The 23,793-nt window shown below is 44.3% G+C and overlaps 1 protein-coding gene across 1 annotated transcript in view; it reads left to right on the forward strand.

Annotated features, from left to right (window-relative positions):
• Nucleotides 1-23,793, forward strand: part of LOC143930910 (5-hydroxytryptamine receptor 3A-like) — a 79,947-nt gene that overhangs the window by 13,354 nt on the left and 42,800 nt on the right. The window contains exons 2-5 of the mRNA XM_077455598.1: nucleotides 10,559-10,707; nucleotides 11,868-11,912; nucleotides 15,116-15,222; nucleotides 17,678-17,850. Of these exons, the coding sequence (XP_077311724.1) occupies nucleotides 10,559-10,707; nucleotides 11,868-11,912; nucleotides 15,116-15,222; nucleotides 17,678-17,850 (474 nt within the window). The remainder of the gene's footprint in view (nucleotides 1-10,558; nucleotides 10,708-11,867; nucleotides 11,913-15,115; nucleotides 15,223-17,677; nucleotides 17,851-23,793) is intronic.

The following is a 23,793-nucleotide window of genomic DNA, read 5'->3' on the forward strand; positions in this document are numbered from 1 at the left end:
GGCACATGGGCAGCCATCACCGAGCCGAGTGGGAGCAACGGAACACACAAAGCCACACTGCAGGCTCTCACCGTCCAGCCTCGTCTTCTACTTCTCCTTTTCCTCTCTGCTCACAATTGTCCTCCACTCCACCTTCCATCACGCCAAGCTCACATTTTCCTGCAAAAAGGCAGGCTTCCGTGGGCCTAATGTTCGAGCGTAAAAAAATGATGACGCCGGATAACCCTCTTGCCCAACGATTGACGGCTGGCTTGTCAGAACTCATAGCCCGCCAACTACTGCCATATAAACTGGTGGACTCGGAGGCCTTTCGCAAATTTGTGGCCATTGGAACTCCACAATGGAAGGTCCCAGGAAGGAAGTATTTCTCAGAGAAGGGCATCCCAGAGCTATATGGCCATGTTCAGCGGCAAGTGAATGTATCTCTGGCACACAGTGTCGGTGCCAAGAAACATCTGACCACAGACACGTGGTCTAGCAAACACGGGCAGGGAAGGTATATCACTTTTACTGCCCACTGGGTGAACCTTCTGGACGGCCGTCAAGCATGTAACCCGTGGCACCTGCGTAGATTTGGTTTTACCGCCACGGATTGCATGCAGGCCTGACTCTTCTTCTCCTCCTACTCCATCCTCCTCCCTCTCCTCCTCAGCTGCCTCCTCCTTTTCCGCTGCTAGCGTCTCTTCCGCTGCACCGCCCAAGCTCCCCAGAACCTATTCCACATGCCAGGTGAGACGTTGCCATGCCGTGCTGCGTCTGTTGTGCCTGGAAGCCAAGAGCCACACTGGCCCGGCACTCCTTTCAGCTTTGCGTTCACAGGCAGATCAGTGGCTAACACCGCTCAATTTGACAGTTGGTAAAGTGGTGTGTGACAACGGTGCCAATCTGCTTAGCGCATTGAAACAGGGCAAAATCACACACGTGCCATGCATGGCACACGTCTTAGACTTGGTCGTGCAGCGATTCCTTGTCAAATACCCTGGGGTCCAGGACATCTTGCGGCAGGCATGGAAAATCTCGGCCCATTTCAGAAGATCTTACACGGCCATGGCTCGCCTTGCTGACATTCAGCGGCGACACCATCTGCCGGTCAGACGTCTTATTTGTGATTGCCCGACGCGATGGAACTCAACCTCCTATATGCTTGATAGGCTGCTCCAGCAGAAACGTGCAGTTAACATCTACCTGTATGAACTCTGCGAAAGAAACGGTTCTGGGGAGCTGGTTTTTTTTTCACCGGGCCAGTGGCTGCTCATGCGCGATGCATGCAGACTTCTGTGGCCATTTGAGGAGATCACCAAACTGGTCAGTCGTAGCCATGGCGCCATCAGTGACATGGTACCTTATGCCTTCTTTATGGAGCGTGCATTGCGTCGTGTGATCAAGCTGTGGAGGAGCAGGAGCGGGAAGATGAGGAAGTCGCAATGCTGGATGAATTCCCAGGGGGGGCTACTCTATCTGAGACAAGTCAACAACAGGAGTCTGATGAGGAGTCAGAGGAGGATGGTGCCGGGGCGGATGAGGAGGAGCAAGAAGAGCATGCTTTAAACCTTTCTGGGATCCCTGTGCGTGGATGGGGAGAGGAGAATGAAGAGGATGACATTATCCTGGATGATGAGCAGGAGCCAGGCCACCACACCGCTTCCACTTTAGTGCAAATGGGGGCCTTCACGCTCCAGTGTTTTAATAGGGACCCCCGTATAAAAAGCATAAGGGTCAAGGACCAGTAGTGGGTGGCAACGTACTTAGACCCCCGGTACAATCACAAAATGGCGGAAATGTTACCGCCGTCGCAGAGGGCTGTCAGAATGCAGCACTTCCAGGCCTTGCTTTTGCGTGCGCTGGCAGAGGAGCAATTCCCACTCCCAGAGAAGGATTTGCGGGTACCAATCCAACAGTGCCTGCAAGAAGAGGCCGGTTTGAAGATGTGTTGGTTACTTCGGATATGAGGTCATTCTTTCAGCCGACCCATCGACAGGTGTCATCCGGATCCAGCATCAGGGAACGCCTAGACCATCAGGTGTCCGACTACATTGGGTTAACGGCCGATGTGGACGCTCTGAGGAGTGATGAACCCCTGGACTACTGGGTGGGCAGGCTTGACCTCTGGCCAGAGCTTGCCCAATTTGCAATCGAACTGTTGGCTTGCCCCTCATCCAGTGTCCTGTCCGAAAGGACGTTCAGCGCAGCAGGGGGGATCGTGACCGATAAGCATACTCGCCTAGCTCACGACAGTGTTAACTACCTCACATTTCTAAAAAAGAATGAGGCATGGATCTCGGAGGAATTCAACACATGTGACCAGTAGACCATGTATATGTCTATAAACAATTTTTTTAATCAAGCACACAGACCTTCTTTCTTAATTTGGCTCACTTCCTTGTCCCAAAAAAGCACACCGTACTATATGCCCCTACCCTCCTCTTTGAAGAGGTTGAGCGGTGTCATATTTCTACTGGGGCTGCTTATGAGGGGATCACACCATCCCTGTGCTGTGCTGACTTCCTCCTGGGGGTTCTTATTATGAGGGGATCACACCATCCCTGTCCTGTGCTGAGTTTATCCTGGGCCTGCTTATTATGAGGGGATCACACCATCCCTGTGCTGTGCTGACTTCCTCCTGGGGGTTCTTATTATGAGGGGATCACACCATCCCTGTGCTGTGCTGAGTTTCTCCTGGGCCTGCTTATTATGAGGGGATCACACCATCCCTGTGCTGTGCTGACTTCCTCCTGGGCCTGCTTATTATGAGGGGATCACACCATCCCTGCGCTGTGCTGACTTCCTCCTGGGGGTTCTTTCTATGAGGGGATCACACCATCCCTGTGCTGTGCTGACTTCCTCCTGGGGGTTCTTATTATGAGGGGATCACACCATCCCTGTGCTGTGCTGACTTCCTCCTGGGGGTTCTTATTATGAGGGGATCACACCATCCCTGTGCTGTGTTGACTTCCTCCTGGGGGTTCTTATTATGAGGGGATCACATTATCCCTGTGCTGTGCTGAGTTTCTCCTGGGCCTGCTTATTATGAGGGGATCACACCATCCCTGTGCTGTGCCGACTTCCTCCTGGGGGTTCTTATTATGAGGGGATCACACCATCCCTGTGCTGTGCTGAGTTTCTCCCGGGCCTGCTTATTATGAGGGGATCACACCATCCCTGTGCTGTGCTGACTTACTCCTGGGCCTGCTTATTATGAGGGGATCACACCATCCCTGTGCTGTGCTGACTTCGTCCTGGGGGTTCTTATTATGAGGGGATCACACCATCCCTGTCCTGTGCTGAGTTTCTCCTGGGCCTGCTTATTATGAGGGGATCACACCATCCCTGTGCTGTGCCGACTTCCTCCTGGGGGTTCTTATTATGAGGGAATCACACCATCCCTGTCCTGTGCTGACTTCCTCCTGGGGGTTCTTATTATGAGGGGATCACACCATCCCTGTGCTGTGCTGACTTCCTCCTGGGGGTTCTTATTATGAGGGGATCACACCATCCCTGTGCTGTGCTGACTTCCTCCTGGGGGTTCTTATTATGAGGGGATCACATTATCCCTGTGCTGTGCTGAGTTTCTCCTGGGCCTGCTTATTATGAGGGGATCACACCATCCCTGTGCTGTGCTGACTTCCTCCTGGGGGTTCTTATTATGAGGGGATCACACCATCCCTGTGCTGTGCTGAGTTTCTCCTGGGCCTGCTTATTATTAGGGGATCACACCATCCCTGTGCTGTGCTGACTTCCTCCTGGGCCTGCTTATTATGAGGGGATCACACCATCCCTGTGCTGTGCTGACTTACTCATGGGCCTGCTTATTATGAGGGGATCACACCATCCCTGTGCTGTGCTGACTTCGTCCTGGGGGTTCTTATTATGAGGGGATCACACCATCCCTGTCCTGTGCTGAGTTTCTCCTGGGCCTGCTTATTATGAGGGGATCACACCATCCCTGTGCTGTGCCGACTTCCTCCTGGGGGTTCTTATTATGAGGGAATCACACCATCCCTGTGCTGTGCTTACTTCCTCCTGGGGGTTCTTATTATGAGGGGATCACACCTTCCCTGTGCTGTGCTGACTTCCTCCTGGGGGTTCTTATTATGAGGGGATCACACCATCCCTGTGCTGTGCTGACTTCCTCCTGGGGGTTCTTATTATGAGGGGATCAAACCATCCCTGTGCTGTGCTGACTTCCTCCTGGGGGTTCTTATTATGAGGGGATCACACCATCCCTGTGCTGTGCTGACTTCCTCCTGGGGGTTCTTATTATGAGGGGATCACACCATCCCTGTGCTGTGCTGACTTCCTCCTGGGGGTTCTTATTATGAGGGGATCACACCATCCCTGTGCTGTGCTTACTTCCTCCTGGGGGTTCTTATTATGAGGGGATCACACCATCCCTGTGCTGTGCTGACTTCCTCCTGGGGGTTCTTATTATGAGGGGATCACACCATCCCTGTGCTGTGCTGACTTACTCCTGGGCCTGCTTATTATGAGGGGATCACACCATCCCTGTGCTGTGCTGACTTACTCCTGGGCCTGCTTATTATGAGGGGATCACACCATCCCTGTGCTGTGCTGAGTTTCTCCTGGGCCTGCTTATTATGAGGGGATCACACCATCCCTGTGCTGTGCTAATTTTCTCCTGGGCCTGCTTATTATGAGGGGATCACACCATCCCTGTGCTGTGCTGACTTACTCCTGGGCCTGCTTATTATGAGGGGATCACACCATCCCTGTGCTGTGCTGACTTCCTCCTGGGGCTGCTTACGGTGCTGCTGTCAGTGCTGTATATCACGGTGCTGGTGTGAGTGCTTACTGTCACGCTGCTGATGTCAGTGCTCTCTGTCACGGTGCTGCTGTCAGTGCTGTATATCACGGTGCTGATGTCAGTGCTGTATGTCACGCTTCTGATGTCAGTGCTCTCTATCACGGTGCTGCTGTCAGTGCTGTATATCACGGTGCTGATGTCAGTGCTGTATGTCACGCTGCTGATGTCAGTGCTCTCTATCACGGTGCTGCTGTCAGTGCTGTATATCACGGTGCTGATGTCAGTGCTGTATGTCACGCTTCTGATGTCAGTGCTCTCTATCACGGTGTTGCTGTCAATGCTGTATGTCACAGTGCTGGTGTTAATGCTTTATGTCACGCTGCTGATGTCAGTTCCCTCTATCACGGTGCTGTTGTCAGATGACTCTATCACGGTGCAGGTGTCATTGCTGTGTGTCACGCTTCTGATGTCAGTGCCCTCTATCATGGTGCTGTTGTCAGATGACTCTATCACGGTGCAGGTGTCATTGCTGTATGTCACGCTGCTGGTGATCATCTCCTGCACCCTCTTCTTTGCCTACCCTGGTCCCTGACCTTCCCTCTCCTCCATTGCCTTCATGCGCTCCACAGTCCTGAATTGTCAGAACAATTTCCCATATAAAAAAAGAATGCTTGTAGTTATCGATCCCAAATTCACCTCATACATGTGTTATGTCATTGGCCATGTGGTGGGACTATGTTTGCCCAGCTAATAATTATCTTGTGGCTGCAAATTTGACCTAAAGGTTTGCGAAGTTCGCCTCCCATTGAAGTCAGTGGGGCCCGCCGCAAACGTTCGGTTTCGCGAACGGTCGGCCGCATTCGCGGTCCGCGTTCGCAAAACGTCCCGTCGGAAGTTCGTCCATCACTAGTGCTTAGTGCTAGATAGATAGTGATCATGAGGAAGGCGGCGGGGGGGGGGGGGGGGGAAACGACACATATATGAGGAATTTTTTAACGGGTAATAATGCTTATCACATTTGCTCACTTAAAAATTTTATGAATTTATTATTTTCCTTATTTTGTATTGGCAAAAAGGAATGTGGTGTCTAGAAGAATTTATTAATTAATAATATTGGTCATATTAACTGTATTGAACTTAGATGGGGCGAGGGGTGTTATGCTATTAATTGCAAATATATCACAAGGGGGGAGGGGAGGGGGTATTTGAAATGGGAGGAATTTTATTCATAATAAGTATGCTATATAAATATATACGTTCATTGGGGGTGGGGGGCGGGGTTCTTCCCCCTTTCCTGGCCCCTTCTCCTTTTTCTCCCCCCCCCCCTTTCTTTTCCCTTGAGGGCTCAATCCTAAACGGGCCAGGGCAGGGCCATGAAATTTGATGCCTAACAGATTTTTTGTAACTGGGAAGGTGGGGTGTATATCTGAAGGGGGGAGGGGGGCGGGACTGAGTGCCTTGGAATTAAGGAGGGTAGTGAATGAGAGGGCCACAGCAGGGACCCCTAGGGGAGGCTCAATTGGGCAGAGTTGGGTGGGTTGGGAGGGTAGGGGGGTAGGGTGGGAAAGATAGTGCACACTGCTCGGGAGGGTTGGGGATGTGGCGGGACCTGGGGGGGTGGGGGGACAGGTTGCGCCGCCATTAGTGGTGGTGCTGCTCTCCCTCTCCCCAGTTTTTGTTTCTTTTTGGTTTGTTTTTTTCTTGACTTAGACATCACTCATGCAAACAAATAAGGTAGATATTATCTCGTGGAATGTGAGGGGACTGGGTGATTTAAATAAAAGAAGCGTGGTCCTGGCCGAGTTGGAGGGGAGGGGACCTGGCCTATTATTCTTGCAGGAGACACATCTGACTCCTAGCACAGCCGTAAATTTCAAACCTATTATCATTCTTTCCACTCCTCATATTCAAGGGGAGTTAGTATTTTAGTAAAAAGGGGGACGGACTTCTTCTGTAGGGAGTCCTCCATTGATCTGGAGGGTAGGTATGTCTTCTTGCATTGATCGATTGGTAAACAAAACTATATCCTGGCAAATATTTATATAACCCCTCCCTTCAAGCTGGAGGTGATGTATAGGCTTTTTGCGTTTAGTCTGGATAAACCAGGGACCCCAATAATAATACTGGGAGATTTCAATGAAACATTAGACAGGAACCTGGACAGATTCCCTATACCTGATGGGAACAGGGCTGAAAGGGGTGGTCGCCTGCAACGGAAACAGGATTAAGCGACTTATGGCGTATCCGACATCCACAGGAAAGACAGTACTCTTGTTTTTCAAGTACGTACCATACCCTCTCGAGGATAGATATGGTCTTGGGAAACAGAGAGGCGTCGGGGCTGGTGCAGGATATAGAATATGGGTTAAGAGGGATCTCAGACCATTCCCCCTTGATTATATCTGTATGGGCAGGCGATGGAATTACCCGGGGGGAATGGAGAATAAATCCTAGTTGGTTGGAACTGATTGGTACCCCAAGTGCTCTGATAGATAGGATTAGGGAATTCCTCCAAATTAATGGGGGCTCAGCAACACCAGGAGTGGTTTGGGACTCATTAAAGGCTTATCTCAGAGGGATATTAATCCAGCAAGTGGCAAAAATTAAGAAGGAATCTCGGGAACAGGACAGGGAAATAGGAAAAGGAGTTGCCCATGCAGAAAAAGCATACATTGAAGATCCGACGCCCGAAAAACAGAAGAAATGGCTAGATAGTCAGCAGGTGCATAAAATGATGCTTATGAAAAGGGCCGAGAACAGGCGAATATTTCAACATCAACATTATTTTGGCGAAGGGGAGAGGGTGGGACGTGCCCTCTCTCTTTTGATCCAATCAAATAACTCTCCTGGTTCGATCCAGGTAATAAAAGCCCGCCAGAGATCATGAATGTACTTGCTGACTACTATGAAAATCTATATAAATCAGCCATAAAGGGTCGAGACAGAATAGCAATTGATTTCTTGCATCAAACGACAATCCCAGTTCTAACAGAACAAGACAGAACGAGCCTCGACGCACCTCTTACACTTGAAGAGCTAAAAAATGCAGTAACTGAAATGCCCAACTCGGGGGAAGAAAAAATTGCTTTGTTTGCTTTTTTTATTGGGGACATAAATCCTACCTTAAATAATGTGATGCAGATGATGGGCGAGTTTGAACAACAGTCGGGCTTGGGAATCAATTGGAGTAAATCAGCGCTTTTGCCACTCATTAGACCAGGGGACCAACCGTTACCTATGATTCCATGTCTGGATGTGGTAACTAAGCTAAAATACTTAGGCGTCTGGGTCTCTGGAGATGTAAACCATTATGTTAGTGAGAACTTAGTACCATTACTAGCAAAGTTAAAACAAAAAGTGAATATTTGGTGTTGCCTTCCCCTCTCGGTAGCAGGACGCTGCAATTTAATTAAAATGATCTGGCTCCCGCAAATACTATATATTTTGCACAATTCTCCCATTTGGATCAACCAGAAGTGGTTCAAGAAATTGGAATCGCTATTGTGAGACTTGATCTGGAAGAAGGGCTATGCTCGGATCGGTTTGCAAATATTGCAGCTTCCTGCTGGGAGGGGAGGAGTGGCAATTCCACATCCAAGGTTATATTTTTTGTCAGCCCAGCTCCAGCATTTAGTCGGGGCTGGTGTTCATGGCAGAGAGTGTTCAAGTAATAACATGATGTTCGAGAGAACACCCTATAAGCTACTGGTTGAGGTTTTGGAGGCCAATTCATTTGCCTTCAAGTGCCCTACTAGTATCTTACTGAGGAAAGTGTGGCAGGTAACTAAGTAAATTATGGGATATACGGGGGTGACCAATTATACTCCCTTGTGGTATAACGGAAATCTACCAGAGCTAAGTAGTATAGACAGGCCTCTGGAGTGGGAAAGGCAGGGAATTAATAGATTAATGCAATTATATGAAGGAAACCTCATGAAATCTTTTGAAGATCGCAGACGAGATTTTTGTATTTCGAATAGGGAGTTCTATAAATATTTACAAATTAGGCATGGGATTGGGGCCCAGTTTGGGTCGTTGACTATAGAGAGGGTTGAAACTCCCTTGCCTCGGGGACTGGTTGAGCATATGCAAAAGAAAGGGGTGATCTCCAAGTTATATATTAAACTCAGGGACAAGCTTTTGAAGGGAGAGGGATCAGATGGAGTAGGAGGGGATGGGCTAGAGATATAGGGCCAGTCAAATCCTTACCAGGACAAATCCTGGTAAAAGAACAGGTGAGCTTCATCAAAATCAAAATGAGGGTGCTTGCACCTACGTTGCATGATTTCTTCCTTTTACCGTAAACTTGTGCAGTTTACAAATTATGTCTCTAGGATTCGCAACATCCTGTGAAGGCGGTTTGAGGGCCTTGTATGCTCTATCAATTTCAATTAGTGCAGTAGGGGGCAAACCCAGAATCTCCCTGAATATATCTTGTAGTGTGGGGATAATTTCCTTGGCAGCAGTTGCCTTGGGCAGCCAATGAATGCGGATATTAGAGCAGCGACTATGGTTTTCATAGTCATCCAGCTGGCATACCAGGGCCTCAATCTGATGATCCTGTAACACACATTTGTCTCTGAGCTAGGTAATGGCAGGAAGAGAATCCTCAAATCTTTGTACCAGGGTCTCTAGTCTGTTGCCCAGCTGAGTTGTATCTGTTTTCAGCTGCTCGATTTCCTGTGTCAGGGCCTTCTCCCTGGTAGGGAGAGACCATATGTGTTGCCTCAGATCCCTTTCTCCATGCAGCTCTGAGACATCTGAGCTCTGGTCTTGGGAGGTGGAGGAGCCAGGGGACTCTGGAGGGGCTGTACCACTCATCAACTTTGGCGATGGGATAGGGGAGACTGCCGGCTGCAGAGAGCAGTGGGCCGCGGGAGGAGTGTCTTTACCTCTACCACGGCCGGGCATCATCTTAGAAGCTCCACCACGCGTCTGTCCTCCGTCAGTAAAATAGGAATCTATGGAGCCCTGGATGGCCTTTGCTGTGTTCTACGGCTGCGATTATGCCCGGCGGCAGTGAGACATCTCTCGGTGTGCCCGAAAATGGCCGTGTAAGCCCTGGTAAATGCTGGAAAAGTGGCATTCTGTAAGGGGCTGTGGAGCTATGCTGCCTCACTTGGTCGGATTCCAGGGGAGGTACCTGGATACCTGGAGCTGCCAATTAAGACCACTTAAAGGGGAAAGGGCATTAGGACCTATATTGCTGAAGAGGTCAATTTATCAAGGTGAGCATGGATAGTGAATGGTGTTATTGTGGCACGGCCCCCTTGAGGACCGTTTTGATTTACCTGTTCATCTGCCATGACCCTGTGAACATTCCAACCCACCTGACCCTCTGGGTTCAGACATCTTTTACAGCACCTTTTTAAATGTCACACAAATCAAATATGTTTATATTATCTCAGTTTTTACTGGAGTAAGCAATGTGGTATTTACATACAAAGGAGGGTAATTGGTCAACCAAGCTCTGGATAACAGACCAGACTCAGGAGAACAATTTCCCGACAAGACAGCTTAGGAACAGTTCAACAGCACAAGAGCATAATATACATATATGTTCAATGAAGTACCACCTGGAGCATGACTTGCAAGGACAGTAAAGGGTTAGCTATCTAAGGTAGGTAGTCTCACACTAAAGGAGAACCCCAGGCTGGCCCATTCAACCTGTATATCCTAATGAGAGATCAGACAGAGTAGGGCTAAGATAGGGCCCTTTAAATGTGTTCAAACAGAAGCGCAGTAAGCATACATCACAAATTAAAATTTGTTACATTTCCTTTTGTTTTTTCTTAGGTTTTTGCCCATGTTCTGCCTGCAATTACCTGGAACTATCAGATGCTTTGAACATGTCTTCTGCTAATCTGGCTGTGCGTCCAGTAAAAAACTGGAAAAACACGACGACTGTGAAAGTTAACATAATTCTGTACACCGTTGTAAAGCTGGTGAGATCCTGTGGAACATTTAGAGTGCTTTCTACATAGCTCAAATTTGCAGCCTGGTTTTTTTAGAGTACACAGTCCAAACTCTATATGTGTCAAGCTGGCCGCCATTACTAGTAAACAAAAAAATTATAATAAAAATGTTATCCCCTATTTTGTAGACGCTATAACTTTTGCGCAAACCAATCAATATACGCTCATTTCGATTTTTTTCTTACCAAAAATATGTAGAAGAATACATATCGGCCCAAACTGAGAAAAAAATCACTCTTTAAAAAAAAAAAAAAAAAATGGGGGTATTTATTATATTAAAAAGTACAAAATATTGCGTTTTTTCAAAATTGACGCTCTTTTTTTGTTTTGTTTATAGCGCAAAAAATACCACCAAAAGAAAGTTCTATTTGTGGGGAAAAAAGGACATCAATTTTGATTGGGTGCAGCACCGCACGACCGCACACTCGTCAGTTATAGAGATGCAATGCCAAATCGCAAAAAATAGCCTGGTCATTCAGCAGCCAAATCTTCCGGGGCTGAAGCTGTTAAAGTGACCTTGTCACTATGGTAAAAAAAAAAAACCATTAAACTGTAAAAGAAGAGATTAGTTTGCTTCCTGGCAGGGGGTGAATCAAATCTTCACTTTCTTGAAGAGCTATAGATGTTGCTCACATTCAACACTTCTTGGTGTTTTAGGTTCCTGGCCACTGTTGGTTCTGTGGTTCCTCCCTCCAGCTGTTACATTACTACTGTTTCCTGTATTATTGTAACACCTGGTGGGGGAACCACAGTGCCCGGCAGGAGGAGATCTCCAACACAACCAGAACCAGTACCAGTGGCTCTTCAAGTAGCTTTTCAAGTTTTGAGTTGCCAAAAATATGGGTAGTAAATCTCTTCTTTTACAGGGTCATTCTGTTTCATTTCTTTTAGCATAACATCAGGATTGTTTAGTGCAGATGTGGATATCTTCATGTAGTGCAGTGCAGCATGATACCTGTGCTTTGTCACCTGTTTGAAAGTATCAGTTGAAATACACTTTTCCTGCTCTATGCCACAGGGGCAGCAATCAATGGCACCTATATGTGGGCAACTGAGAGAAGTCATATGTACAAATAGCAAATGTTTATATATGGTGTTCCAAACTGAACAATTTTTCTATATTTTTTTAGGATACAAGCACACAGACCCTGACAACATTTTTATGGTTTACAATGGTAAGAGAACCATTGATAAGTTTATTTTCTCTGCCTAAATACTGTATGCTACAAATATGTTTTGTGATACTTAACATTACATAAGAAAATGATCTTGTCATTTGTAAAAAGTGACAAGCTCCTCAAGGTAACTTTCAAAACACCTTTGGGCCTATATGAATTTAACAGAATGTATTTAAAGTGGAACCAAACTATAACTAAGCACTATAAACTGAAAATGCTATGTAGTTCTTTTTTAATATTTAAAGCAAGTTCCCCACTGCGTTCATGACTACATGCTTTATTTTGTTGAGAAATCACCCCCCTGGAAACACCTTTCCAGTTAAGGGTCAATCGCCCCCCTGGAATTTTACTGTGGCAGGCTATGGTTCCCTCCCTTCCCAGAGGCTTCCTACTCCTCTCCTCTTTCTCTACTCTCTTCTTCTTCCCTCCTTTTTTCTTTTCTTTTTTTTCCCCTTGCTTCTATCTACTTGATCCTCATTGGAGCTGTAAGCTGATACTAGATGGTCCCTGAGGTGCCTTATTCACTATTATGCCCCGTACACACGAGATTTTCCGTCGGAAAAAACTCTGATGTTTTTTCTGACGGAATTCCGCTCAAGCTTGGCTTGCATACACACAGTCGCACAAGAGTTCTCTGAACTTTCGACCACCAAGAACATGGTGACGTACAACACTACGGTGAGCCGAGAAAATTAAGTTCAATTTTAAGTTCAATTTTAAGAAATTTAAATTCAAAATTAAGTTTAGGTTGGAAGACCATCTAGGTTGGAAGACCCAAATTGGGCAGAAAAGGCGAGTCAGGGAGCTGGCATTTGCATTTAAGCACCTCAAATATTAACAGCACCCCATTTCTGACTACTGAGCCCACTATCTTTATCCCATATCTCGTTTAAATAATTGGGTTAGGATAGGAGAAAAACTGAGGCAGCTGGGGATTATACGAGAGTATTAGTTCTGTTTTAAAGTCTAAAGATCTAAACTTAAGAGTTCAATATAGTGCAGCTTAGTAGTCTATGAATGAGGTAGCTTTTTTTGTTTTCAGACTTGTTTTCCTTTAGGGCCGGTTCACACAGGGGGCGATGCGAGGCGACACCGACTTGCCTCGCCGCGACCTGCCGCGACCTGAGCGGCGACTTGCAAATGACTTCTGTATAGAAGTCAATGCAAGTCGCCCCGAGGTCGCCCAAAAGTAGTACAGGAACCTTTTTTCTGAGTCGGAGCGACTCGAGTCGCTCCTCTCAGAACGGTTCCATTGTACAGAATGGGGGCGACTTGTCAGATCGCGGCGAGGCAAGTCGTGTCGCCTCGCATCGCCCCCAGTGTGAACCGGCCCTTACTTTCACCTGGTGATCCTACTAGTAAAATTTGCTTACTGATTAGCCTGGGAGGAGGATCAGTGTCTCAATAGTAAATATTAATTTGCTATTGTAACACGCCTGGGTGGGCTCGTAGCGCAATGCTCTGCGCCCCAAGCCCACCATTTGTAGCCTATTAGGGCCTCTGTCTCTAATCGGGTGCTTCAACCGCCCCCTTCATTGGAGTCCATGCATATGAAAGGGGCCGGATGCATGGACAGGTCGGCCATGGATAGGGGAGGTGGATTGGAAAGACTGGCACTGACAGGTGGCACTGATTGGCACAGGCAGGTGGCACTGATTGGCCTTGAGAGGTGGCACTGATTGGTGCTGAGAGGAGACACTGATTGGTACTGGCAGGTGATACTGGTGCTGAGAGGTGGCACTGATTGGCGCTGACAGGAGACACTGATTGGCACTGGCAGGTGGCACTGATTGGCAGTGACAGGTGACACTGATGGAGGAGAGGGAGTTTCACACTGAGCCAATATTGGCTTAGTGAAACTGTGTTAAACTGACATGTAATGTAAATGCATGCAGAGAGAGACGAGCTGTCAAAATTCAGCGCTGATGTCAGGGATGGGTGGGACCCAGGTGGACGGGACCCAGCAGCTATCAAACACCAGCCAATGATTGGCTGCTTAAGAAAGGGGGCCGTGGCCACATAATGTAGCACCCCACCCAGACCTGGGACAGGTGACTGTATGGGTACAACTTGTAACTGCCGGCTGCTGCCCCTCTTAAAATGCCGCCTGGGACAGGCCTACTTTCAGGGTAAAAGCTATCTAATCCTGAAAATGTATTTGCATTCAGTTTTTCTAGTCTAGTTTTCTAGTCTAGTTTTTTTTTAACCCCGATTTCTGTCCTCCTCCAAGGTACATTTAGTACATTGTTATTAGCATTACTGTTTGTTTATTAAATCAGTCTTTTTCGTCTGCATAAACTAAAGAGAAGAATATATTAATTACATCAGTCTTCTCCCTCTTGTAATGGAAGCCAGTTCCCACAGTATGTCTATTCCTGAGACCAATCAATATACGCTTATTGCGATTTATTTATTTTTTTACCAAAAATATGTAGAAGTATACTAATACATAAACTGAGGAAAAAAATAGTTTTTTTTTATATATTTTTGGGAGATATTTATTATAGCAAAATTTAAAAAATAATGTGTTTTTTTTTCAAAATTGTCTGCCGTTTTTTGTTTATAGCGCAAAAAATTAAAAACGCAGAGGCGATCAAATACCACCAAAAGGAAGCTCTATTTATGGGAAAAAAAGGACATGAATTTTGTTTGTGTGCAACGTCGCATAACTGCGCAATTGTCAGTTAAAGCGATGCAGTGCCGAATCGCAAATAGTGCTCTGGTCAGGAAGGGGGTAAAATCTTCCGGGGCTGAATCGGTTAAGTCGGGAAGGAGAAGTTCTACATACAGCAGATTGTACAGAAGGCCCATGCTAGATTGCTGGATTAAAGACAAAAACAAACCTTGGCTACCAGTGAGCGGTTCCTTATGGAAATCCTGATTATGCAATACACGTTTTGTTTTGTATATAGCACACACAGGCCAAGTGTAAATCCATACTGACAGGTGTCAGACTGGAAATAAAGAGGACCAATGAGATCTAAAGCACATGAAAATGCATTTGTGGGGAAAATGCATTTGTGGGAATATCCAAACCTGCACAGAACAATAATAATAAACTGACCACGGTTGAAATTCACCTTAGGTGATAAGCCCTGGGTTCAAAGCATTATAGAAGTTTAATGATTAAAAACTGCTTAAAATTACAAATGTATCTTATTTCACCAGAATGATATCAGCTCTTATATTTCATAATGCAGGAATGGACAAATGAATTTATATCCTGGATTCCAGAAAATTATTGTGGGATTAAAAGCTTTTTTGGGTCATTTGACATGTGGCAACCAGACATCTATATTTATGAAATGTAAGTCTAAAATGTACATAATGTCGAAAGAGAAGATCCATATTACAGTGTATTACTTTCAAACAATACAAAAAATTTCATATTTACTCTAATGTACAGTATATATATGTTAGTGAGTAGAATAAACTAAAACTATATTACATTTTATTTGTAGACATGTGCATTAGTTTTCGTCCGAATGCATTTTTGTCCGAATTTTGGGTATTTTCGTTATAGTTGTGAAAAAAACGATAACGAACGTACAGAATCCGAAAACCGAAAGATCTAACTTAAACAAATGCTTTATTTTCATTTTTGTTGCAACAACAGTTTGATATAGATAGGATGACACTGACAATAGCAATCTGTGTCCATCAAACCTGTGGTTGAATGTGCCTAAGCTTAGCTCTATTAGTCCGAGATTATTCTACATAGAAAGAAAAGATTCGACATAGAGAGAAAAGATTTGACATTATAGAGACAATAGCAAAAAAGGTTGAATGTGCCTAACCTAACTCTTAGTCCAAGATTATTCGACATAGAGAGAAAAGATTCGACATTAAGATTTGACGAAGCAGTCGCCGCGAGTGGACATTTATGGTCAAATGCTCCGCCCATAGGCTATAGAAGAATTCTAATGTTAGTTGACTAGTAATAATAATTAATAAATATAATTATTACTAGTGTCATACAACATTAGAATTCTACTATAGCTTGTAGGCAGAACATTCGACCGGAAATGTACGATTCGTGGCGTCGTACAGTTTAGCTGCTCCGTCGAATCTTCTTAGAACATTCGACAGACACCATAAGCCTTCAATGACAGATTCGACCTTAACCACTTAAGGACCAGGCCTCTTTTTCAGACTTGGTGTTTACATGTTTAAAACAGTTTTTTTTTGCTAGAAAATTACTTAGAACCCCAAACATTTTATATTGTTTTTTTTCTAACACCCTAGAGAATAAAATAGCGGTCATTGAAATACTTTTTTTCACAGACCGCAGTGATCTTACAAGCGCACTTTTTTTGGAAAAAAATTCACTTTTTTGAATAAAAATATAAGACAACAGTAAAATTAGCCCAATTTTTTTTATATTGTGAAAGATAATGGTACGCCGAGTAAATTGATACCCAACATGTCACGCTTAAAATATGCGCCCGCTCGTGGAATGGCGTCAAACTTTTAGCCTCAAAAATCTCCATAAGCGACATTTAAAAAATTCTACAGGTTGCATTTTTTGCGTTACAGAGGAGGTCTAGGACTAGAATTATTGCTCTCGCTCTACCGATCGTGGCAATACCTCACATGTGTGGTTTGACCACCGTTTTCATATGCAGGCGCTACTCACATATACGCTCGCTTCTGTGCGCAAGCTATTCGGGACGGGGTGTTTTTAAAAAAAAAAAAAAATTCTTATTTATTTTAATTGATTTTATTTATTTTTACACTGTTTAAAAAAAAATAAAAAAATAAAAAATGGATCACTTTTATTCCTATTACAAGGAATGAAAAACATCCCTTGTAATAGAAAAAAGCATGACAGGTCCTCTTAAATATGAGATCTGGGGTCAAAAAGTCCTCAGATCTCATATTTGGGCTAAAATGCAAAAAAAAAAAAAAAAAAAAAAAAAAAAAAAAAAAAGGAAGAAGAAAATCTGACATTTAAAAAAAATATACCTTTAAGAGGTATGGGCGGAAGTGACGTTTTGACGTCGCTTCCGCCCTCCTATGGTATAGAGACGAGTGGGGGACCATCTTAGCCTCACTTGTCTCTATGCCCAGCAGATGAAAGGAACCGATCGCCTCCGCCGCTACTGACGGCTCTGGTAAGCGGCAGAAGGTGCGGGAGGGCGGCGGGAGGGGGGGTGGCACCTCTCCCGCCGCCGATAGCGGTGATCTCGCGGCGAATCCGCCGCGGAGACCACCGTTATCGTACAGCCGACCGCCGCCTGAAGAGATGGATATGTCGGTTGTGGCAGCAGCTGCTGCCGTTACCGAGATATCCCTCTTCAAAAATAGGACGTACATCGTCGTGCGGCGGTCGGCAAGTGGTTAATTATTTCGGATTTTCGGACTAATGCATTTTTTAACAAAACTAAATAACCAAAAAACGAATTTCGTGAGTAACTAAATAAATTTATTTTTCGGACGAAAACGAAATTCCAAAACAAAATATTTCGGTGTGCACATGTCTAGTTATTTGTTTATTTAATTTATGTTAGTTAAGTAAAATAAGCTCATATATGTCAGCTTTTAAAGCCTGATGCTCTCTTTTTCAGGCAATTTTCTTTGATGGCTAACATGGTACAACCCTCTGCTGCTATTTTGTACATTGTTATATTTTAAATCATGATACAGTCTAGATTATTAAGATAAGGCTATTGCTCAGGGACAGAATGAAGTTTATTGATGAGATAAATTGAAACTTGACTTAGAACTAACTTTTGTTTGATTACATGTGTTTTATTATGCAGGACTGAGGCAGATAACAAGAATCCTGTTATTCTGTACCACAATATTCATTTTAATGGAACCATCAAAGATAGCAAACCATTACGGATTGTGAGCACCTGCAATCTTAATATTTTTATGTACCCTTTTGATATCCAGCACTGTAATCTATCCTTCTTAACATTTTTTGAGAATAGTAAGTTTTTAAACCTCATAGGTTGCTAACAAAGTTGATTCAGATAGAGAATGTATTAAGTCTGTAAAGTTCCCCATAATGACATAAATAAAACAGTCAATAGTAATCCTGATTATACCTTTATAAAGTTCAACTGCATAACATAAAAAAACTCACCTTTAAATTAAGAAGATATACACCACCATTTTGATTGATAGAGTGATGTGCATTAATTTTTTTGTGCCTATTCACCAAATCTGACTCTTATCAAGTCAGTGTCATGGTTATGCAATAGAGTTCATCAGCTTACCTGTCTCCATGTGTTCATCTCTAGAGACCAGCCGACCCTCACCTGACTGTTTTTGTAATCCATCCTCTGGCATGGCTCCACCCTAGCTCCTATCAGAGAACTCTATATTAACCTGTGCACTGCAGGCCAACCCTGCTGATCAACCTTTGTGTGTTTAGCTTTCTGTTACCTGCCATGTGCTCTTCTGTTGTTCCGTTACCGACTTTGGCGTATCCTTGACTATCCCTGTTTGCCTGTGATCCTGACCTTTTCGCGTGTCCCTGACTATTCCTGTCTGCTTGTGGCCCCGACTTTGGCTTTATCCCTCACTATCCCTATCCTCCTGTTGCCTACTGTGGGTGTGAGCTGGGGGACCCCGGGGGTCGCGACCTGGAGACAGTTGCAGCCAAGAGGCTCTGGTGAACACCTGCTGGCTCTTAGAATCCGCGCCCCAGGGAATCTTACGTTCTAACCCCGGTGGGATCCGTCTTGGTGTTCTGGCGGCCCTGCCTTCCTTATCACCTTGACCCCCGTCCGCAGCAGTCAGCCGTAGGGTCCACAACCTTGCGGTGCACTCCTGATCCCTCAAGGTGACCTGACAGTCAGCTTAGATGCTGCCTGCCTGTATGCTGCCAGACCTTGGTGACTGATCCATTGCCCTGGGAGAACCCATAATTGGTGAGCTGTAAACAGATTCTGTACTCCCTGAATACTCTTCCTCTCATCGCCCCCCCCCCCCCCATTTACCCATTTACCCTCCTTTTCCAACCCCTCTCTCTCTCCACCTTCTTTGATTCTCCATCTCTGTCAGAAACCATGAAATCAGACCGAGACAGAAGTACATTTGTTTAATAATAACAGTAATTAGAACAAACATAGTCAAAACATAGCCAAAGTTCAGTAACAGGAACAGATAGTCAGCCAAGCCAGAAGTCAGGGATCAATGTAGTGGAACAGCAAGCAGGATCTGAAGCCAGAAGGGATGTCAGCAAAATCAGTCTTTAAAAAGGAACGTAGGAGATAGTTTCTTGTGATGTGACCAAGGCGAATGCAGAGCTCCTCTGGACTGGATGGCTTAAAGAGGAGGGTACCTTAAACAAAAAATATTAAAAGTCAGCAGCTACAAATACTGCAGCTGCTGACTTTTAATAAATGGACACTTACCTGTCCCAGGGTCCAGCGATGTCAGCAGCAGATGGTGAGCAATCGCTCGTCTCTCAACTGCCCCCGCTGCCATCCTCTGTCAGGGAATCAGGAAGTGAAGCATTGTGGCTTCACTGCCCGGTTCCCTACTGCGCATGCACGAGTCGCGATGCACGTCTTTACTGGTCCCCTTTGTGTCCTGGGAACTGTGTGTTTCCCAGAACACAACGGGGGGGCGGAGCATCTGTGGCTAGCTATTCCCGGAAGTGGGTGCAGATATGCAGAAAAGTGGCAATTGTGACACCGGAGGGGGGGAGGGTTCCGATGAGCGGAACTTCCACTTTAGGGTGGAGGTGCACTTTAAGTAGGCAGGACTGATGACCAGGATCATCAAAAGCTGAGTAACTGTGGAGAGAGATGGGGGCTGGCAATTAGCCTACAGCTGATTGGTCAGCTCAGAGAAGGAAGGGCTGTTCCCAGCCCTGACAATCCCCCTCACCATCTTCCTCTCTCCTACCTCTCTCTCGCTCCCTTTACTTGGTCATGGCTAAATGTTCATTGTCTCAACAGCTGCTGCTAAAGAACTTGTTCTTAGACTTAGACTTTTTTTTTTTTTTTATTCTTTATTTAAATTTTTCATTTAAGTTGCGTACAAAACATAATCAGGTATTAAAAGAAAACCATAGAACCAATATACATTCATGCCTTTCAATTTTTCACATTATCCTGGGTTTTCTTTCTTTACTTCTCGAGTTCTTCTAAAATATCTCCCTCCCACCCCTCTTCCCACCCCTACCGACCCATTACCTCGTTGAAGATCATAGATTGTCTAAAGATTTTCCAGTATTTCCATTTCACATGGAATCTCTTTTTTTCTCTTTCTTCCTCCATTCCCAGCCCTTCAATGCTGTACATTTCCTCAACTTTTCCTAACCATTCCTTTACTTTGGGTGCTTCTATTTCTTTCCATTTTTTCGGAATCAGACTTTTTGCCGCGTTTATTAATGAGCTTGTACGGGAATTCCTATACTCCTTAATTGGGGTATCTACTGCATGGAATAGGCATACCCATGGGTTCTCAGGTAGCTGTATTTTAGCTATTACTTCTATATATCTTATTATTTCTCTCCAATATTCTTTAATCTTGGGACAATCCCACCATATATGGGCCAAACTTCCCGTTTGTCCACAATTCCTCCAACATTTCCCAGATTGTCCCTCCTGGTACTTTGCCATTATATCTGGGGTCCTATACCATCTTACTAAAATTTTAGAATTTGTTTCTATCGTCTTACTATTTTCTGTGGATCTGTGCACCATCTTCAATATTTTTTCTATATTTTGGTTTTCACCCCGTGCTCCTATCTCTTCTTCCCATTTTTTAATGAAGATTGGTACCTCCGCTTCATGTTCCCGTCTCAAGACCTTATAAAACTGGGCAATACCTGCCCTTGGGGATTTCCCCTCACATATCCGCTCCAAGGCAGTCAAATTTTCTCCATCTCTAAGCGGTTGTGGTAGTCTTGAGACGAAATGTCTAAGCTGCAGGTATCGCCACTCATTCAACTCCATCCAGTCATTTTCTTTCTGTAATATTGCTAGTGTTTTCAATTTCCCCTCTTTAATTATGTGTCGTAAATTGCATATTATCTTGTTTTATCCATTTCCCTCCTATTGTACTTTTACCAGGTGCAAAAAAATCATTATCTTTTAGATAAATTAAAGGGGAATTATATTTCCACTTGTTATGTTTGTGTATTCCCTCCCATACTCTAAACACATTTTTTGTGACCAAAGGTGTTGTCTTCCCTAGTGATCTATATTTTAAAGGAGTCCAGATTTCTCTACCTAGATTTGTGCCTGATAAACTGTGTTCTATTTTTCCCCATCTTTTTTTACTTTCTAATTTTGCCCATTCCACCACCCGTGTTAACACTGCTGCTTCGTAATATTTTCTAAAGTCTGGGACATTCAGACCCCCCTCATCTTTTCCCTTTTGCAAAGTCTTCAGTGGGATTCTAGGTTTCTTGTTGTTCCAGATAAATTTAGAAATTAAAGAATTTATCATTTTAAAATATAGGGGGGGGGGGATATATATTGGTAATAGCTGAAATTTATAAAGGATTTTAGATTGAATAATCATTTTTAAGGCATTAATTCTTCCTAACCATGACAGGGGCTTTGTTCTCATTCTCCTTATTTCTTCTCTCAATTCTTCTAGAAGGGGGATATAGTTTATTTGGTATATTTTTTCTATTGATGCAGTCAGTTTAATCCCTAAATATTTAATTTCTTTTTGCCATAGAAATGGGAATTCTCTCTTAATGTCAAGTTCTTCTCTCGGATTTATATTTACGTTTAAGATTTCTGACTTGCTTGGGTTAATTTTAAAGTTAGATAATTCCCCGTATTCCTGTAAAGCCTTTAACAAGTTTGGCATGGAGATTCGTGGGCTAGATACATAGAACAGAATATCATCCGCAAATGCGGCTGTCTTATGTATTCCCCCCTCTATCTCAACCCCCTTTATATCTGGGTTTCTCCTTATCGTCTCCAGGAGTGGCTCCAATGCCAGAACGAACAATAGGGGGGACAGCGGACACCCCTGTCTAGTCCCATAGTTCATTCTGAAGGCTGTTGATAGTACCCCATTAACTCTTACCACTGCCTTGGGGCTGTTATATAGTGCCTTTATCCACTTCAAAATTTTGGGTCCAAACCCCATTCCCCTTAGGGTGCCCATCATGAATCCCCAGTCTACTTGATCAAAAGCTTTCTCAGCATCTATTGATAGGAGTAGACTGGGGATTCTACTCTCCTTCATCCTCTGAAGCAGTAATATTGACCTTACTCCATTATCTTTTCCTTCTCGCCCCTCGATGAATCCCACCTGATCTGCGTGGACTAAGCTAGGCATTAACTTCTTTATTCTAGCGGCCAATATTTTTGCGAACAATTTAACGTCCGTATTGAGTAGTGAGATCGGTCTATAGTTTGATCATATTGTATTCTCTTTTCCCTCTTTCAATATCGTGGAGATTGTCGCAGTGGAGGCCTCCTCGCTCAGTCCATATTTTGTACCTAGTCCATTATAATATGCACATAAAATTGGGGCTAGTATGTCTCCAAACTTTTTTAGATATTCTATTATATAGCCATCAGGCCCTGGGCTCTTTCCTCCTTTGGTCTCTTTTATTGCCTGTATTACTTCTTGGACTGAGATTGGATTCTCCAGTTCCTGCGCCAATTCCCCCGGTATTTTAGGGATGTTTGCTTGAAGTATATAGTCTTTAATTTTTCCCCTTCTCTTCATCTCTTGTTTTCCTGTCTCTTTTTTTCTCACGGAATATAACTGCTCATAATATTCTCTAAAAACTTCTGCTATTTCCTTAGTTTTATAGACTGGCTCTCCCTCTTTATTTAGTATTTTCTCTATATAATTCTTCGATCTTTTTTTCCTCAATATCTTTGCTAAGATCTTACTATTTTTAATGCCGCTATAATATCTCTCTTTAGTAATCCTATTATATGTCGTCCTTATTTCCTGTTCCATTAATTCCCCGAGTTCCTCTCTTTTCATAGCCAGTTTATGTAATAGGTCCACTACCTGTCCACTTTCCCTGCCATTTGCCTTTTTATGTTCTTGCTCTAATCCGTGGATTTCCTCCCTCAACTCCCTACTCTTTTTAATACCTTCTCTCTTCCTATTTGTACCTAATGAAATATATATCCCTCTTATATAAGCTTTATGTGTCTCCCAAATAATATTTTCCATATTCTCTTCATTTAAATTAATGGTAAAAAAAAACTCCAATTCTATTCTAATTATTTCCTCTCCCTTCTCGTCCAGCAGTTCCCTATTCAATTTCCAGGAAAAAGGAGATTTCTGAAATCCTGGGATTTTGATCTTCAGGCATATTGGAGAATGATCAGACAATGTTCTAATTCCTATATCTGTGGATATCACCTCGTCCAGAACCCTATGTTCCACTAACCAGTAGTCGATCCTTGTGTACGTCCCGTGTACAGGGGAATAGAACGAGTAGTCTCGTGTCCTTGGGTGCATAGTTCTCCACGCATCCATAAGCTGATACTGATATAGCCTGTGTTTTAGTATTCTCCTCTGCTATTTCCCAATCCCCTGCACACGGGACGAACTATCCATTTGTGGATTCATACAAAAGTTCATATCTCCAGCTATAATTAACCTCTTTTAAAATCCCATAATTTCTCCAATATTCCTTTCAGAAAAACCATTGGACTTCTATTTGGGCAGTATATGTTAGCGAGGGTAGTCTACTCCCCATAGTTTCCCCTTCAGAAAGAGGAATCTACCCTCCGGGTCGACTAATCTTTCTTCTATTTTATAATATACCTCCCGTCCTATACCGATAGCTACCCCTTTTGAGTTCCTTGAGTAAGAATCTCCATAAAACCACACCGGGAACCTAGGGGAATATATTCTAATCTTGCTTTCGTATGATAGATGGGTTTCCTGTAAAAACACTATGCCCGCTTCATATTGTTCTATT

The sequence above is a fragment of the Lithobates pipiens genome, unplaced genomic scaffold, assembly GCF_037356315.1.
Source record: "Lithobates pipiens isolate NorthernLeopardFrog02 unplaced genomic scaffold, aLitPip1_a1.2 Scaffold_10, whole genome shotgun sequence".
In the NCBI taxonomy this organism is placed as follows: domain Eukaryota; kingdom Metazoa; phylum Chordata; class Amphibia; order Anura; family Ranidae; genus Lithobates; species Lithobates pipiens.